The sequence below is a fragment of the Coregonus clupeaformis genome, chromosome 24, assembly GCF_020615455.1.
Source record: "Coregonus clupeaformis isolate EN_2021a chromosome 24, ASM2061545v1, whole genome shotgun sequence".
NCBI lineage: Eukaryota > Metazoa > Chordata > Actinopteri > Salmoniformes > Salmonidae > Coregonus > Coregonus clupeaformis.
In genome coordinates, this window is record NC_059215.1 from 32,486,621 (window position 1) to 32,504,837 (window position 18,217).

General features: G+C 42.4%; 1 protein-coding gene across 1 annotated transcript; it reads left to right on the top strand.

The window, feature by feature from the left end:
- The first annotated feature begins 374 nt into the window (after positions 1 to 374).
- LOC121538289 (ribonuclease inhibitor-like) lies at positions 375 to 18,210 on the top strand. The gene is made up of 4 exons (XM_041846158.1): positions 375 to 734; positions 14,322 to 14,495; positions 17,340 to 17,513; positions 18,124 to 18,210. Exons 2-4 carry the CDS (start codon positions 14,377 to 14,379, stop codon positions 18,131 to 18,133), a joined length of 303 nt encoding a protein of 100 aa, XP_041702092.1. The 5' UTR covers positions 375 to 734; positions 14,322 to 14,376; the 3' UTR covers positions 18,134 to 18,210.
- Positions 18,211 to 18,217: the final 7 nt, after the last annotated feature.

Consider the following 18,217-nt stretch of genomic DNA (forward strand, 5'->3'; position numbering starts at 1 on the left):
TCAGTTGTATTGAAGCCCAATCCAACAGGGGAGACCAGTCTCACCTGTACCCAGTTGTGTGTCCATGAAGAGTGTCCAGATACAGTCAATTTCATTCAGAGAGGGAATCTCTGCTACTAAACAGAGGTAAGAACTCTGCTGTACACAATGCTGTGTGTATGTAGGACATTTCCTTGTGGACAGTTGGCAATATAAATGACTTTGCTGTGTGCGTGTGCATGACACATTTGTCAAGAATCCATTATCTGCCAAAGACCCTCTCCTGAGTTGTATATGTGTGGTAACCTGTGTTTGCCTGTTTGTATGAACTCTCCAGGTGAGTAAATTGTTATGCAAAGTTCTGTGACCTCATGTTTGTCCACAGAAACAGACTGGAGAGATCACAGTCAGAGACCGAGACAGAGAGTCAGTCTACCCAGAATCATCAAACGGACCTGTCCTCCATATTAATATTTTTACAAAATTATTAACTGATAACTGTATAACTGTTTACATTCTATGTTAGTTGCTCGAAGACGATATCATAACTTTTATGAAGAGTCAGTTGAAGAGGTTTAAGAGGACTCTGAGCTCAGATCTCCCAGAGTGCTTTGAGAGCCAGGGGGAGGACAAGGAAGTAGTGGATAGTGAAGTTGCAAAGCAGGAGAGCAATGCCAGAGAGGGAACGCTGAAGATCACATTGCATATGCTGAGAAACATGAACCAAACAGAGCTCACTGACACACTGGAGAAAAGTAAGTCTTAAAGAGGGAATCCACAGTAGGGGGAAACAGCGCCACTGGACGCCCCATCACTGTTGTTATTGTTTTTGATGCCGAGCTGAGGTGCGTTGTGGTGCGTTGTGGTGCATTGGTAAAATATATTGCAGTACATATTATGCCCTTCTATCGCTCATGCAATGATGTCTGAGGGGTAAAAACAGTGTTTGTTGTTTGCAGTAACTTCTTTGTTGTTGTAATATCGCAAATGGATGTGGCAGTTTCACCATTAAGGATTCCAGCTTTAAGTCTTTAACCTGTTAAAACCTGCACAACTGGAATGTCAATTTCAGTCAGAAAGTAGTAAGTGACATATCATTCGAAAATTACAGCACTTGTCTTTTTTGGAAATCGAGCTCAAATCTTACTGCTGGCAAAGTCATAAGAATGCCCCCACCAACGCCACATGCGCTATGGTCATATTCATAGAGTATGCAATTTAGGTAAACTCACCAAAGGTGCGAAAATGTTGTACGCATGGAAAGGGGTACAACCTAGTGGTCATCGTAATACAATGCATTTATTTTCCATCCACATTTAAAGGTCAACTGCCTCTTAGAACCAACTTGTTTGGTTTTAAATGGCCTATGTGGCATTGATATGAGTCAGAAACATATTTATAGTGTAAAAATGGACTACAAAGTGTAAATAGGATAGTTTTGGTTATAAAGTCAGTCTCATCCAAAACTGAGTTTTGTAAGTGAGTTCGTCACGACTTACTGGAGGGTTGGGTATGGATTACGACCATGCCCACTTGCCCAGTGCCGACACATTTCTGGGCAAAATGAGAATTGAGGCGATCAGAGCGCACTTGTATCCCAACTGCAACTTGTCAATATTCCAAAACACATTCGCGAGCATCTTGTGCCCCCCTGTAACTTATTTTGTAGCATGATTCCCTATGAAACAATGCCAGACAGACACACACTCTGGTAATAGATAGCGAGAAAGTTGTAAAAAACTAAATGGCACCGAAGCATACACGCCGCCATATATACAGTACCGTTCAAACGTTTGGGGTCACTTAGAAATGTCCTTGTTTTTGAAAGAAAAGCAATTCTGTTGTCCATTAAAATAACATCAAATTGATCAGAAATACAGTGTAGACATTGTTAATGTTGTAAATGGCTATTGTAGCTGGAAACGGCTGATTTTTTTATGGAATATCTACATAGGCGTACAGAGGCACATTATCAGCAACCATCAGTCCTGTGTTCCAATGGCACGTTGTGTTTGCTAATCCAAGTTTATCATTTTAAAAGGGTAATTAATCATTAGAAAACCCTTTTACAATTATGTTAGCACAGCTGAAAACTGTGGTGCTGATTAAAGAAGCAATAAAACTGGCCTTCTTGAGACTAGTTGAGTATCTGGAGCATCAGCAATTGTGGGTTCGATTACAGGCTAAAAATTGCCAGAAACAAATAACTTTCTTCTGAAACTCGTAAGTCTATTCTTGTTCTGAGAAATGAAGGCTATTCTATGCGAGAATTGCCAAGAAACTGAAGATCTCATACAACGCTGTGTACTACTCCCTTCACAGAACTACGCAAACTGTTTCTAACCAGAATAGAAAGAGGAGTGGGAGGCCCCGGTGCACAACTGAGCAAGAGGACAAATACATTAGAGTGTCTAGTTTGAGAAACAGACGTCTCACAGGTCCTCAACTGGCAGCTTCATTAAATAGTACCCGCAAAACACCAGTCTCAACGTCAACAGTGAAGAGACGACTCCGGGATGCTGACCTTCTAGGCAGAGTTGCAAAAAAAAGCCATATCTCACACTGGCCAATAAAAATAAAAGATTAAGATGGGCAAAAGAACACATGCTGGACAGAGGAAGATTGGAAAAAAGTGTTATGGACAGACAATTCGAAGTTTGAGGTGTTCGGATCACAAAGAAGAACATTTGTGAGATGCAGGCCAAATGAAAGATGCTGGAGGAGTGCTTGATGCAATCTGTCAAGCATGGTGGAGGCAATGTGATGGTCTGGTGGTGGTAAAGTGGGAGATTTGTACAGGGTAAAAGGGATCTTGAAGAAGGAAGGATATCACTCCATTTTGCAACGCCATGCGGACTGTACCTGATTGGAGCCAATTTCCTCCTACAACAGGACAATGACCCAAAGCATTTTACATTTTAGTCATTTAGCAGATGCTCTTATCCAGAGCGACTTACAGTTAGTGAATGCATACATGTTTTTTTTGTTTTTTGTTTTTTTCATACTGGCCCCCCGTGGGAAACGAACCCACATCCCTGCCGGCCAAACCCTCCCCTACCTTGGAAGACGCTGGACAAATTGTGTGCCGCCCATGGGTCTCCCGGTCGCGGCCGGCTGCGACAGAGCCTGGACTCAAACCAGGATCTCTAGTGGCACAGCTAGCACTGCGATGCAGTGCCTTAGACCACTGCGCCACTCGGGAGTGGCAAAGCTCCAAACTAAGCAATAACTATTTAGAGAAGAAGCAGTCAGCTTCTGGTATTCTGTCTATAATGGAGTGGCCAGCACAGTCACTGGATCTCAAACCTATTGAGCTGTTTTGGAAGCAGCTTGACCGTATGGTACGTAAGAAGTGCCCATCAAGCCAATCCAACTTGTGGGAGGTGCTTCAGGAAGCATGGGGTGAAATCTCTTCAGATTACCTCAACAAATTGACAACTAGAATGCCAAAGGTCTGCAAGGTTGTAATTGCTGCAAATGGAGGATTCTTTGACGAAAGCAAAGTTTGAAGGACACAATTATTATTTCAATTTAAAATCCTTATTTCTAACCTTGTGAATGACTACATTTCCTATTAATGTTGCTATATTTCCTATTCAAACTCATTTCATGTATGTTTTCATGGAAAACAAGGACATTTCTAAGTGACCCCAAACTTTTGAACGGTAGTGTATATATTTATTTACAAAATATATACAGTGGGGAGAACAAGTATTTGATACACTGCTGATTTTGCAGGTTTTCCTACTTACAAAGCATTTAGAGGTCTGTAATGTTTATCATAGGTACACTTCAACTGTGAGAGACGGAATCTAAAAAAAAATCCAGAAAATCACATTGTATGATTTTTAAGTAATTCATTTGCATTTTATTGCATGACATAAGTATTTGATACATCAGAAAAGCAGAACTTAATATTTGGTACAGAAACCTTTGTTTGCAATTACAGAGATCATACATTTCCTGTAGGTCTTGACCAGGTTTGCACACACTGCAGCAGGGATTTTGGCCCACTCCTCCATACAGACCTTCTCCAGATCCTTCAGGTTTCGGGGCTGTCGCTGGGCAATACGGACTTTCAGCTCCCTCCAAAGATGTTCTATTGGATTCAGGTCTGTAGACTGGCTAGGCCACTCCAGGACCTTGAGATGCTTCTTACGGAGCCACTCCTTAGTTGCCCTGTCTGTGTGTTTCGGGTCGTTGTCATGCTGGAAGACCCAGCCACGACCCATCTTCAATGCTCTTACTGAGGGAAAGAGGTTGTTGGCCCCATCCATCCTCCCCTCAATACGGTGCAGTCGTCCTGTCCCCTTTGCAGAAAAGCATCCCCAAAGAATGATGTTTCCACCTCCATGCTTCACGTTGGGATGGTGTTCTTGGGGTTGTACTCATCCTCCTTCTTCCTCCAAACACGGCGAGTGGAGTTTAGACCAAAGAGCTCTATTTTTGTCTCATCAGACCACATGACCTTCTCCCATTCCTCCTCTGGATCATCCAGATGGTCATTGGCAAACTTCAGACGGGCCTGGACATGCGCTGGCTTGAGCAGGGGAACCTTGCGTGCGCTGCAGGATTTTAATCCATGACGGCGTAGTGTGTACTAATGGTTTTCTTTGAGACTGTGATCCCAGCTCTCTTCAGGTCATTGACCAGGTCCTGCTGTGTAGTTCTGGGCTGATCCCTCACCTTCCTCATGATCATTGATGCCCCACGAGGTGAGATCTTGCATGGAGTCCCAGACCGAGGGTGATTGACCGTCATCTTGAACTTCTTCCATTTTCTAATAATTGCGCCAACAGTTGTTGCCTTCTCACCAAGCTGCTTGCCTATTGTCCTGTAGCCCATCCCAGCCTTGTGCAGGTCTACAATTTTATCCCTGATGTCCTTACACAGCTCTCTGGTCTTGGCCATTGTGGAGAGGTTGGAGTCTGTTTGATTGAGTGTGTGGACAGGTGTCTTTTATACAGGTAACGAGTTCAAACAGGTGCAGTTAATACAGGTAATGAGTGGAGAACAGGAGGGCTTCTTGAAGAAAAACTAACAGGTCTGTGAGAGCCGGAATTCTTACTGGTTGGTAGGTGATCAAATACTTATGTCATGCAATAAAATGCAAATTAATTACTTAAAAATCATACAATGTGATTTTCTGGATTTTTGTTTTAGATTCCATCTCCCACAGTTGAAGTGTACCTATGATAAAAAATTACAGACCTCTACATGCTTTGTAAGTAGGAAAACCTGCAAAATCGGCAGTGTATCAAATACTTGTTCTCCCCACTATACAGTGAGGGAAAAAAGTATTTGATCCCCTGCTGATTTTGTACGTTTGCCCACTGACAAAGACATGATTAGTCTATAATTTTAATGGTAGGTTTATTTGGACAGTGAGAGACAGAATAACAACAACAAAATCCAGAAAAACACATGTCAAAAATGTTATAAATTGATTTTCATTTTAATGAGGGAAATAAGTATTTGACCCCTCTGCAAAACATGACTTAGTACTTGGTGGCAAAACCCTTGTTGGCAATCACAGAGGTCAGACGTTTCTTGTAGTTGGCAACCAGGTTTGCACACATCTCAGGAGGGATTTTGTTCCACTCCTCTTTGCAGATCTTCTCCAAGTCATTAAGGTTTTGAGGCTGACGTTTGGCAACTCGAATCTTCAGCTCCCTCCACAGATTTTCTATGAGATTAAGGTCTGGAGACTGGCTAGGCTGTCACGCCCTGACTCAGGGGACTCTTATATGTTGAGTCAGGGTGGGAATATTCTATGTTGTGTTTTCTATGTTGCAGTCTAGGTGTTGTATATCTATGTTTGGCCGGGTGTGATTCCCAATCAGAGACAGGTGTCGCTCGTTGTCTCTGATTGGGGATCATACTTAGGCAGCCTATTGGCACTAGTTAGTTGTGGGATCTTGTTCCGTGAGTAGGCTTGTTTTGTGTGTAGCCTTAGGACTTCACATTTCGTTGGTTTGTTGTTTTGTTGTGTGTTTATCATTTAAATAAACATGTACGCATTTCACGCAGCGCCTTGGTCTGACCCGTCCTTAAACGAACGTGACATAGGCCACTCCAGGACCTTAATGTGCTTCTTCTTGAGCCGCTCCTTTGTTGCCTTGGCCGTGTGTTTTGGGTCATTGTCAAGCTGGAATACCCATCCACAACCCATTTTCAATGCCCTGGCTGAGGGAAGGAGGTTCTCACCCAAGATTTGACGATACATGGCCCAGTCCATCGTCCCTTTGATGCGGTGAAGTTGTCCTGTCCCCTTAGCAGAAAAACACCCCCAAAGCATAATGTTTCCACCTCCATGTTTGACGGTGGGGATGGTGTTCTTGGGGTCATAGGCAGCATTCCTCCTCCTCCAAACACAGCGAGTTGAGTTGATACCAAAGAGCTCGATTTTGGTATCATCTGACCACAACACGTTCACCCAGTTCTCCTCTGAATCATTCAGATGTTCATTGGCAAACTTCAGACGGCCCTGTATATGTGCTTTCTTGAGCAGGGGGACCTTGCGGGCGCTGCAGGACTTCAGTCCTTCACGGCGTAGTGTGTTACCAATTGTTTTCTTGGTGACTATGGTCCCAGCTGCCTTGATCATTGACAAGATCATCCCGTGTAGTTCTGGGCTGATTCCTCACCGTTCTCATGATCATTGCAACTCCACGAGGTGAGATCTTGCATGGAGCCCCAGGCCGAGGGAGATTGACAGTTCTTTTGTGTTTCTTCCATTTGTGAATAATCGCACCAACTGTTGTCACCTTCTCACCAAGCTGCTTGGCGATGGTCTTGTAGCCCATTCCAGCCTTGTGTAGGTCTACAATCTTGTCCCTGACATCCTTGGATAGCTCTTTGGTCTTGGCCATGGTGGAGAGTTTGGAATCTGATTGATTGATTGCTTCTGTGGACAGGTGTCTTTTATACAGGTAACAAGCTGAGATTAGGAGCACTCCCTTTAAGAGTGTGCTCCTAATCTCAGCTCGTTACCTGTATAAAAGACACCTGGGAGCCAGAAATCTTTCTGAATGAGAGAGGGTCAAATACTTATTTCCCTCATTAAAATGCAAATCAATTTATAACATTTTTGACATGTGTTTTTCTGGATTTTATTGTTGTTGTTCTGTCTCTCACTGTTCAAATAAACCTACCATTGAAATTATAGACTGATCATTTCTTTGTCAGTGGGCAAACGTACAAAATCAGCAGGGGATCAAATACTTTTTTCCCTCACTGTATATGGGGGATTGGAAATGATGCAGACAATTACATTGATGGAAGCCACAATCTATCTGCAACATTAAAGCTGATCTACCCCTAATAATTATTTTGTTAAGTAATAAACCTTGCACATTTCAAAAACGTATCTTCTTAAAATTGGATTTTAAACCTAACCCTAACCACATTGCTAACCTTATGCCTAACCCTAACTTTATATTAAGACCAAAAAGCAATTTTTTTGTATCCAATTTGACTTTGAGACTGTGGAATCTGACTTAGTGTCTGTGGAATCTGACTTTGTGGGTGTAGAAGATAGTGGAAACCGTGAACATCAGGCACAACTCCGATATAAAGTTGACGAAAGGGTTAGACATAGGAGGATTATCCGTACCAAACTTCAAATTGTATTTCCATGCACTAGCATTTTTGTCCCATCCTAAATTGGTTTAGACATGATTCTTCTGCCCCCTGGCTGAGTATAGAGAGAAACCCGGTGTCACCTATTGCCCTGGAAGAGGTGGTCTTCACTGATATATCCCTTAAACAATATAAACTACGCTTTGGTCTCATTATTGCTCACACAATCTCTATTTGGCGCAAAATGTAAAAACATTTTAACTGGGAATCATAATGGCATGCCCATACTCAAATATTTCACAATAATGCCTTGCGATCTGGATGGCGGCCTTTTGTATTCCCCTAATTGTCCAAATGTGGAATCTGTATCCTTGCCAATGACATGGACAATAATGGTTTGAGAACTTTTCCAAGATTTGAAAGACATACACATTACCAGGCAACTCCTTTTTTCTATATTTACAACTTAGGTCAGCTATGCTGGTTTATGGAGTCCCTTGGGAAACCCAACTACCAAACCATCCAATGAGGCTCATTAATACATTTTTCTCTCTCTTTACATACTAAATGTAGTGTTACTTTTTGGCTCTGTGATGCGAGCTAACTATTAAATTATATTCATTTGTGTATTATGAATGTAGCCTGTCTGGCAGTGTTTCATAGGGAATCATGTTACAAAATAAGTTACAGGGGGACGGACACAAGATGCTCGCGAATGTGTTTTGGAATATTGGCAAGTTGCAGTTGGGATACAAGTGCGCTCTGATCGCCTCAATTCTCATTTTGCCCCAAAAAGTGTCAGACTCTATCTATCTATATGTATATGTGTTCTTTGATTTTTTTATTTGATTTTTTTGTCCCATCCTTCAGCTACCCTCAACCCCTCTCATCTACAGTGGGGGAAAAAAGTATTTAGTCAGCCACCAATTGTGCAAGTTCTCCCACTTAAAAAGATAAGAGAGGCCTGTAATTTTCATCATAGGTACACGTCAACTATGACAGACAAAATGAGAATTTTTTTTCCAGAAAATCACATTGTAGGATTTTTAATTAATTAATTTGCAAATTATGGTGGAAAATAAGTATTTGGTCAATAACAAAAGTTTCTCAATACTTTTTTTATATACCCTTTGTTGGCAATGACACAGGTCAAACGTTTTCTGTAAGTCTTCACAAGGTTTTCACACACTGTTGCTGGTATTTTGGCCCATTCCTCCATGCAGATCTCCTCTAGAGCAGTGATGTTTTGGGGCTGTCGCTGGGCAACACGGACTTTCAACTCCCTCCAAAGATTTTCTATGGGGTTGAGATCTGGAGACTGGCTAGGCCACTCCAGGACCTTGAAATGCTTCTTACGAAGCCACTCCTTCGTTGCCCGGGCGGTGTGTTTGGGATCATTGTCATGCTGAAAGACCCAGCCACGTTTCATCTTCAATGCCCTTGCTGATGGAAGGAGGTTTTCACTCAAAATCTCATGATACATGGCCCCATTCATTCTTTCCTTTACACGGATCAGTCGTCCTGGTCCCTTTGCAGAAAAACAGCCCCAAAGCATGATGTTTCCACCCCCATGCTTCACAGTAGGTATGGTGTTCTTTGGATGCAACTCAGCATTCTTTGTCCTCCAAACACGACGAGTTGAGTTTTTACCAAAAAGTTATATTTCGGTTTCATCTGACCATATGACATTCTCCCAATCCTCTTCAGGATCTTCCAAATGCACTCTAGCAAACTTCAGACGGGCCTGGACATGTACTGGCTTAAGCAGGGGGACACGTCTGGCACTGCAGGATTTGAGTCCCTGGCGGCGTAGTGTGTTACTGATGGTAGGCTTTGTTACTTTGGTCCCAGCTCTCTGCAGGTCATTCACTAGGTCCCCCCGTGTGGTTCTGGGATTTTTACTCACCGTTCTTGTGATCATTTTGATCCCACGGGGTGAGATCTTGCGTGGAGCCCCAGATCGAGGGAGATTATCAGTGGTCTTGTATGTCTTCCATTTCCTAATAATTGCTCCCACAGTTGATTTCTTCAAACCAAGCTGCTTACCTATTGCAGATTCAGTCTTCCCAGCCTGGTGCAGGTCTACAATTTTGTTTCTGGTGTCCTTTGACAGCTCTTTGGTCTTGGCCATAGTGGAGTTTGGAGTGTGACTGTTTGAGGTTGTGGACAGGTGTCTTTTATACTGATAACAAGTTCAAACAGGTGCCATTAATACAGGTAACGATGAAGGACAGAGGAGCCTCTTAAAGAAGAAGTTACAGGTCTGTGAGAGCCAGAAATCTTGCTTGTTTGTAGGTGACCAAATACTTATTTTCCACCATAATCTGCAAATAAATTCATAAAAAATCCTACAATGTGATTTTCTGGAGAGAAAAAAATCTCAATTTGTCTGTCATAGTTGACGTGTACCTATGATGAAAATTACAGGCCTCTCTCATCTTTTTAAGTGGGAGAACTTGCACAATTGGTGGCTGACTAAATACTTTTTTTCCCCACTGTATCTCTGAACCCCATCCAGTTTTCATGTCTATTTGCCATATATTTTTCAACTGTGATGTTTCACAAAGGTTCTGAATCTTTCTTTTCTTTTCTTTTCTTTTCAAATCAAATGTTATTTGTCACATGCGCCGAATACAACAGGTGTAGACCTTACAGTGAAATGCTTACTTACAAGTCCCTAACCAACAATGCAGTTTTAAGAAAAAATAAGTGTTAAGAAAGTATTTACTAAATAAACTGAAGTAAACAATAAATAAATAAAAAAGGAAAAGGAAAAAAGGAAGAAAATAGAAAAATAACAAATAATTAAAGAGCAACAATAAAATAACAGTAACAAGGCTATATACAGGGGGTACCGGTACAGAGTCAATGTACGGGGGTACAGGTTAGTCGAGGTAATTGAGGTAAGTCTCCCGAGTGGCGCAGTGGTCTAAGGCACTGAATCGCAGTGCTAGCTGTGCCACTAGAGATCCTGGTTCGAATCCAGGCTCTGTCGTAGCCGGCCGCGACTGGGAGACCCACGGCGCACAATTGGCCCAGCGTCGTCCAGGGTAGGGGAGGGAATGGCCAGCAGGGATGTAGCTCAGTTGGTAGAGCATGGCGTTTGCAACGCCAGGGTTGTGGGTTCGATTCCCATGGGGGGCCAGTATGAAAAAAAATATATATATATATATATATATATATATATATATATATATATATATATATATATAATGCATGCACTCACTAACTGTAAGTCGCTCTGGATAAGAGTGTCTGCTAAATGATGTAAATGTAAATATGTACATGTAGGTAGAGGTAAAGTGACTATGCATAGATAATAAACAGAGAGTAGCACCAGCTAGTGCTCTCATGCATGCTTCAGTGTTGCTTGCCTCGAAGCGCATAAGTCATTTAGCTTGTCTGGTAGACTCGTGTCACTGGGCAGCTCGCGGCTGTGCTTCCCTTTGTAGTCTGTAATAGTTTGCAACGAGCGTCGGATCCGGTGTAGTAGGATTCAATCTTAGTCCTGTATTGACGCTTTGCCTCTTTGATGGTTCGTCGGAGGGCATAGTGGGATTTCTTATAAGCGTCCGGGTTGGAGTCCCGCTCCTTGAAAGAGGCCGTTCTACCTGCTTTAGTTTTTGCTTGTAAGCAGGAATCAGGAGGATAGAGTTATGGTCAGATGGAGGGCGAGGGAGAGCTTTGTACGCGTCTCTGTGTGTGGAGTAAAGGTGGTCCAGAGTTTTTTTTTCTTCTGGTTGCATATATAACATGCTGGTAGAAATTAGGTCAAACTGATTTAAATTTCCCTGCATTAAAGTCCCTGGCCACTAGGAGCGCCGCTTCTCGTTGAGCATTTTCTTGTTTGCTTATGGCCTTATACAGCTCGTTGAGTGCGGTCTTAGTGCCAGCATCGGTTTGTGGTGGTAAAAATATAGATGAAATCTCTCTTGGTAAATAGTGTGGTCTACAACTTATCATGAGATACTCTACCTCAGGCGAGCAAAACCTTGAGACTTCATTAATATTAGATTTCGTGCACCATCTGTTATTGACAAATAGACACAGACCGCTACCCCTTGTCTTACCGGAGGCAGCTGTTCTATCTTGCCGATGCACGGAAAACCCAGCCAGCTGTATGTTATCCATGTCGTCATTCAGGCACGACTCGGGGAAACATAAGATATTACAGTTTTTAATGTCTCGCTTGGACTTTGCCAAAAGGCACCTAAAGGACTCTCAAACCATGAGAAACAAGATTCTCTGGTCTGATGAAACCAAGATTGAACTCTCTGATTGTCAAGCGTCACTGTTACAGGAGGGGGTCGCAGTTCCGGAGCGACCCACTAGGTGTCATCCTCCGACAACCTTAGGCACCTCCTTACTCACAGTCTGGACTAATCATTATCCTATTGGTGTCACCTGTGTCTACCTGTTCACCTGTGTATTTATGCCCTCACTTCCCTGTGTTCCCTTGCTCAGTTTTCTCTGCTAGTTTCTCTATGCTCAGCAGTACCAAACATTGTCTGATCAGAGAAGTATGTACAGGTACTCGAGAAGTGTTCTCCCTGTTTCTTTATTATTTCAGTCATAGTTACTATTTTGTATTTTGGCTGTCAGCCTGTTTTTGGAGACTTATTTGTTCCACCTTTCTTTTATCGTGTTAAATCTGTTGTTTTGTATCCTGGCTTCAGGACCACCAGTAAAGATCCTTGTTTCACCATCTCTGCCTACTGCCTACTGCACCCCAATGGTGGAACAAGCTCCCCCACGACGCCAGGACAGCGGAGTCACTGACCACCTTCCGGAGACACTTGAAACCCTACCTCTTTAAGGAATACCTGGAATAGTATAAAGTAATCCTTCTAACCCCCCCCCATAAAAAAAAAAAGTGGTTGTCCCACTGGCTATCATAAGTTGAATGCACCAATTTGTAAGTCGCTCTGGATAAGAGCGTCTGCTAAATGATGTAAATGTAATATGTTACGAATTCCAATTTGCTGTGGCTAACGTTAGTTAGGTGGCTAACGGTAACGTTAGCTACCTGGCTAAAGTTATCTAGACTAGGGTTTAAGGTTAGGGTTAAGGTTTGGAGATGGGTTGAAAAGTTGCTAATTAGCTAAAATGCTAAAGTTGTCCGTGATTATAACACGTTCGAGTTATAAGCCCACCTATCCATCCCTACCAACCACCGTCAATTAGTTTTTGCTTTCAGTAACCTTCTGTCTAATGTAATCATACCAAACATAACATAGCATACTAATTTGAGCTTCCCGGATTTACATTTACTATGTTATGTCTAGTCTATGAGACCAGTCAGCTGAGCACGCATATAAGTACCTTGCCTGCTGCATGCAAATGTAGGAAAATGCTAATTTGGGGATGTTTGATTTCTCATTGTCTTAACTCACCACGTCCACCACCAATAAGATTCGTTTCTCAGTCATTTTTTTCTTCACCTCACACAGTAGCCTAAGTCAACGAAGTCTGGTTTTTAACGTCCATTGCGAATTATATAATATTCCTCACAGTAGGCTATTTGAAAAATCTTTCCAACACTCGCCCCCTCGATAATCACCAGGCCTTGGTGTGAAAGAGCAACATTTCATGATGATCCCATATATCCAGTGGAAACGTCATAAAATAACTGAACATTTTCCCTTGCGCAAAAACAGATGTCTGTCCCAAGCTCACTGGCGCAGGAAACTGAGGGCCCGGAATAGGCTAGTTGATACAATGTTACAAGTTCGCTAGTAACAACTTCGGGCCAGACCCAGTTGACTGATTTGATACAGTGTTGCACTTCACTAGTGATAGCTCAAGTCAAGACAGATAGAAAGTGAGGCAGAGTAGAGAGATGAATGTGATTGAAAGAACCTGAATTTTCATCTGGATATTTTCTACTGTTTTTATTTGTTTGCTTTTGGCCTATATATTTTACTTAGTTGACTAAGTTACAAGCCTTCTGCTGCCTTGGCCTATAAGCTATCTCTGAGTTCAATGCGCTCATTTCTTTAGCTGGCAATGGATCACGGTGTATCAATATGGCAGAGGCTGGTGCTCTTTTTTAACTTTTACATTTGTATCATGTTAATTCAGATTTTTTATGATTAACCACGTGGCAATGATGTTGAGAAACAAAAACGTTATTATTGAAATTAAACTGTTCACGAAAATGCGCATATGAAAATCATAAATGGCACGCAGATCGGTAGGATAAATTGTAAGCTTCCTAAAACGTGAAAATCATGCCCCGCCTATCGTCTTTACTGTAACACCTATTACATTTTTGTGTGCACACATAGTCCCGTGAAAAAAACGTGCCCGCCTATGGAAATCAAATGCCTGTCCAACTGATTCGTTCTGCCTCCAGCCCTGGTGCATATGGAGCCAGAGATGTGACTATATGGACTACAGATAACATAGGCCTGTATGATTTGAGGTTCTGACTTCAATATTCAATGCTTGGAAGTGAGGCCTCTCAAACTAAAAGCTAAATATTAGGGACTATCACCCAAAATCAGTCTAGGTCAGCTGGAATCTGTAAACCTTTAGCTGTCTATAGACAGAATAGAATTCATGTAAATGTATGTTTAGTTGATGGAAATGTACTGCGGATGGTTATAGTGCATGTTCTTAAGAAAACATTGGGGTGATGTGAATGCACATACATTACACCCCATCATGTCGATGAAAGGGAGAATTATACAGCTGGCATTCTCCATTTTCACCACCAGAGGGTAGAAGTGTGTTAACTGAAATCACGATAAACTCTTCAGGCTGTCATGCTGTGGAGTCTGAGAGGAAGGCTGTGCTTCTCTGGCCTCTGCTTTGATGTTAAACCCCTCAGCCCTGAGAGAGCTGGACCTGAGCCACAATGACCTAGAAGACTCAGGAGTGAAGCTGCTCTCTGATGGACTGGGGAGTCCACACAGTAAACTGGATACACTGAGGTCAGTATTCCTGTAATTGTTCAACAAGTAATAATTGTCCCTGTGTTTATAGAGGCCAATATCAGTATTTTATGCATCAGTTGTCTGCATATTGAAGAGCAAAAATATTTACTGTAACCAGGTCTGTGTAACATGGGCTTTTGCTGGGGACAGAGTATAAACAGGGACTATTATCACCCAAAATCTGGGATGTCTGTTAATTTTCCATATAATACAAAATCATTTATGACATCAACATTTTCTAAACGTGATGACATTCATATCATTTTAACAGTTAAGATCACAGAGGTGGTGTGCATATGGTACTGTTATGAGCTCATAATGATGGGGAGAACATAGCTAGCATTCTCCCTTGCACCACCAGAGGGTAGTAGTGTGTTCACTAAAGTTTTGATAAACTGCAGGCTGTCACACTCTAAGGTCAGAGAGGAAGGCTGTTCTTCTCTGGTCTCTGCTATGATGTTAAACCCCTCACATCTGAGAAAGCTGGACCTGAGTGGCAATAACCTAGAAGGCTCAGGAGTGAAGCTGCTCTCTGATGCACTAGGGAGTCCACACTGTAAACTGGAGACACTTAGGTCAGTATTCCTGTAGTTGTTGAATAAGGGGTAAACATTCATCAGATCTAGATTAAATAAACACTATCCATATAAGGAATGGGCGGATTTCTCCATCCCTTTCTCCGGCCATTGTATTGGCCAGTTTAATGGTGAGAAATGTCTCAGTCCCTGGGGCAAAATCTTTGTGCTATCCAGGAGCACGAGTACAGGACATCAATAAGCTGCTCCCAAACATTTTAAACCTGCATCAGGATCATGTGGGATTCAATTACATTATGAAGGGCAGCTCAGAACAGCTGAAGATGGATTTTAAAGAACTGATTGGGTCTCTGCTTGACACCAAGAAACACCCCATAATATCTGGCCCTGTGCCATCCCTAAATCGTAGCATTGAAAGTTTCAGCAGACTTTTAGCCCTCCATAACTGGCTATGAGACTATTGCAGCTCTGTGGGTATAATATTTATTGACAATTTTGATAACTTCTGGAAACAAAGCTTGCTTTATAAGGAGGATGGGATCCACCCAAATCGTTTGGGTTCCTGGATCCTTTCACAGGGTTATAAGGCTGCGGTGTGCCCTAGTAGGAAGTCCACTGTGTGCAGCTCACCCTGCACTAACATAAATAACATGAGCATGTCTACTTCTGCTAAGCTTCCCAGTAAAGCAATGAAAACAATCAAGCATCCCGGAAAAGTGTTAAAAATAGCCCACGTTAACATATGTATCTTAAGAAACAAGGTTCATTAAATAAATAATTTGCTAGTAACAGATGACACTGCATCGCAGTGCTAACTGTGCCACTAGAGATCCTGGTTCGAATCCAGGCTCTGTCGCAGCCGGCCGCGACCGGGAGACTCATGGGCGGCGCACAATTGGCCCAGTGTCGTTCACGGTAGGGGAGGGAATGGCCGGCAGGGATGTAGCTCAGTTGATAGAGCATGGCGTTTGCAACGCTAGGGTTGTGGGTTCGATTCCCACGGGGGGCCAGTATAAAAAAATATATATGTTTCTCAATACTTTTTTTATATACCCTTTGTTGGCAATGACACAGGTCAAACGTTTTCTGTAAGTCTTCACAAGGTTTTCACACACTGTTGCTGGTATTTTGGCCCATTCCTCCATGCAGATCTCCTCTAGAGCAGTGATGTTTTGGGGCTGTCGCTGGGCAACACGGACTTTCAACTCCCTCCAAAGATTTTCTATGGGGTTGAGATCTGGAGACTGGCTAGGCCACTCCAGGACCTTGAAATGCTTCTTACGAAGCCACTCCTTCGTTGCCCGGGCGGTGTGTTTGGGATCATTGTCATGCTGAAAGACCCAGCCACGTTTCATCTTCAATGCCCTTGCTGATGGAAGGAGGTTTTCACTCAAAATCTCACGATACATGGCCCCATTCATTCTTTCCTTTACACGGATCAGTCGTCCTGGTCCCTTTGCAGAAAAACAGCCCCAAAGCATGATGTATCCACCCCCATGCTTCACAGTAGGTATGGTGTTTTTTTGGATGCAACTCAGCATTCTTTGTCCTCCAAACACGACGAGTTGAGTTTTTACCAAAAAAGTTCTATTTTGGTTTCATCTGACCATATGACATTCTCCCAATCCTCTTCTGGATCATCCAAATGCACTCTAGCAAACTTCAGACGGGCCTGGACATGTACTGGCTTAAGCAGGGGGACACATCTGGCACTGCAGGATTTGAGTCCCTGGCGGCGTAGTGTGTTACTGATGGTAGGCTTTGTTACTTTGGTCCCAGCTCTCTGCAGGTCATTCACTAGGTCCCCCCGTGTGGTTCTGGGATTTTTGCTCACCGTTCTTTTGATCATTTTGACCCCACGGGGTGAGATCTTGCGTGGAGCCCCAGATCGAGGGAGATTATCAGTGGTCTTGTATGTCTTCCATTTCCTAATAATTGCTCCCACAGTTGATTTCTTCAAACCAGCCTTGGCAACAGGTAATGGGGATCCTTAATAAATACAAATACAAATGTTACTGGTATAAATTAATATAATTGGTACAGTGTAGTAAATCCAGTGCAGGACTTGGTCAGAAATAGGTGGCGGTACTATTTATTTGGAACTCCGCAATACTTTTGATCTAATATTCTATAAGAGGTGCAGAAACTCAAGCAGTAAAACATTTGAGGTACCGGTACTCAGTTCCGGTGAGCTCCTGCTCAAGTCAAGCACTGAGTACATCCCATAATGTCTGACAAGTGGAGAACTGTTTCACAACCGGAGGGTAGTGGTGTTTTTACCAAAATCATATTCAATTCTGTGCAGGCTGCGATGGTGTGGAGTCAGAGACGAAGGCTGTGCTTCTCTGGCCTCTGCTCTGATGTTAAAGCCCTCACATCTGAGAGAGCTGGACCTGAGTAACAACCCCCTAGAAGACTCAGGACTGAAGTTGCTCTCTGATGGATTGGGGAGTCCACACTGTAAATTGGAGAGACTGAGGTCAGTATTCTTATAATTGTTGAATAAGTTCTTAATCAGATCTACATTATGTTTTAAAGGCTGTAAACCTGTAGACCTTTAATTATTAACAATAAATAAACATTGTCATATAATATTTATAAAACACAGTGTTGTGTGACAAAATTGCACATTTTAGAGTGCCCTTTTATTGTTCCCAGCACAAGGTGTACCTGTGTAATGATCATGCTGTTTAATCATCTTCTTGATATGCCACACCTGTCAGGTGGATGGATTATCTTGGCAAAGGAGAAATGCTCACTAACAGGGATGTAAACAAATGTGTTCACAACATTTGAGAGAAATAAGCTTTTTGTGCTTATGGAACATTTCTGGGATATTTCATTTCAGCTCATGAAACATAGGACCAATATATATTTATTCAGGTTTATGCATGTTATTTATTGCTAAAACAACATAATATGAGCTCTTCGATTACTGCCTTTCATCAATTTTGTCAAAAAATATTGTTTTCCTTAATAGATGGTAAGGAGCATTCAATCTAAACACCCAAACTTGCTAAGGTGAAAAGTTATACATTACAGGATGATGATTGATTTGTAATATATTGTATTGTGTTTTCCTCCAACAGATGCCCGTGAGCTCACACTGAACCCAAACACAGCACACAGAGAGCTCTCTCTGTCTGAGGGGAACAGAAGGGTGACACGGGTGTGGTTGAAGCA

Excerpts from the sequence above, each read along its gene's own strand:
- LOC121538289 (XM_041846158.1), top strand. The coding sequence starts at position 14,377 with ATGTTAAACCCCTCAGCCCTGAGAGAGCTGGACCTGAGCCACAATGAC. Across the intron at positions 14,496-17,339 it reads AGTAAACTGGATACACTGAG|GCTGCGATGGTGTGGAGTCA; the intron begins GTCAGTATTCCT and ends AATTCTGTGCAG.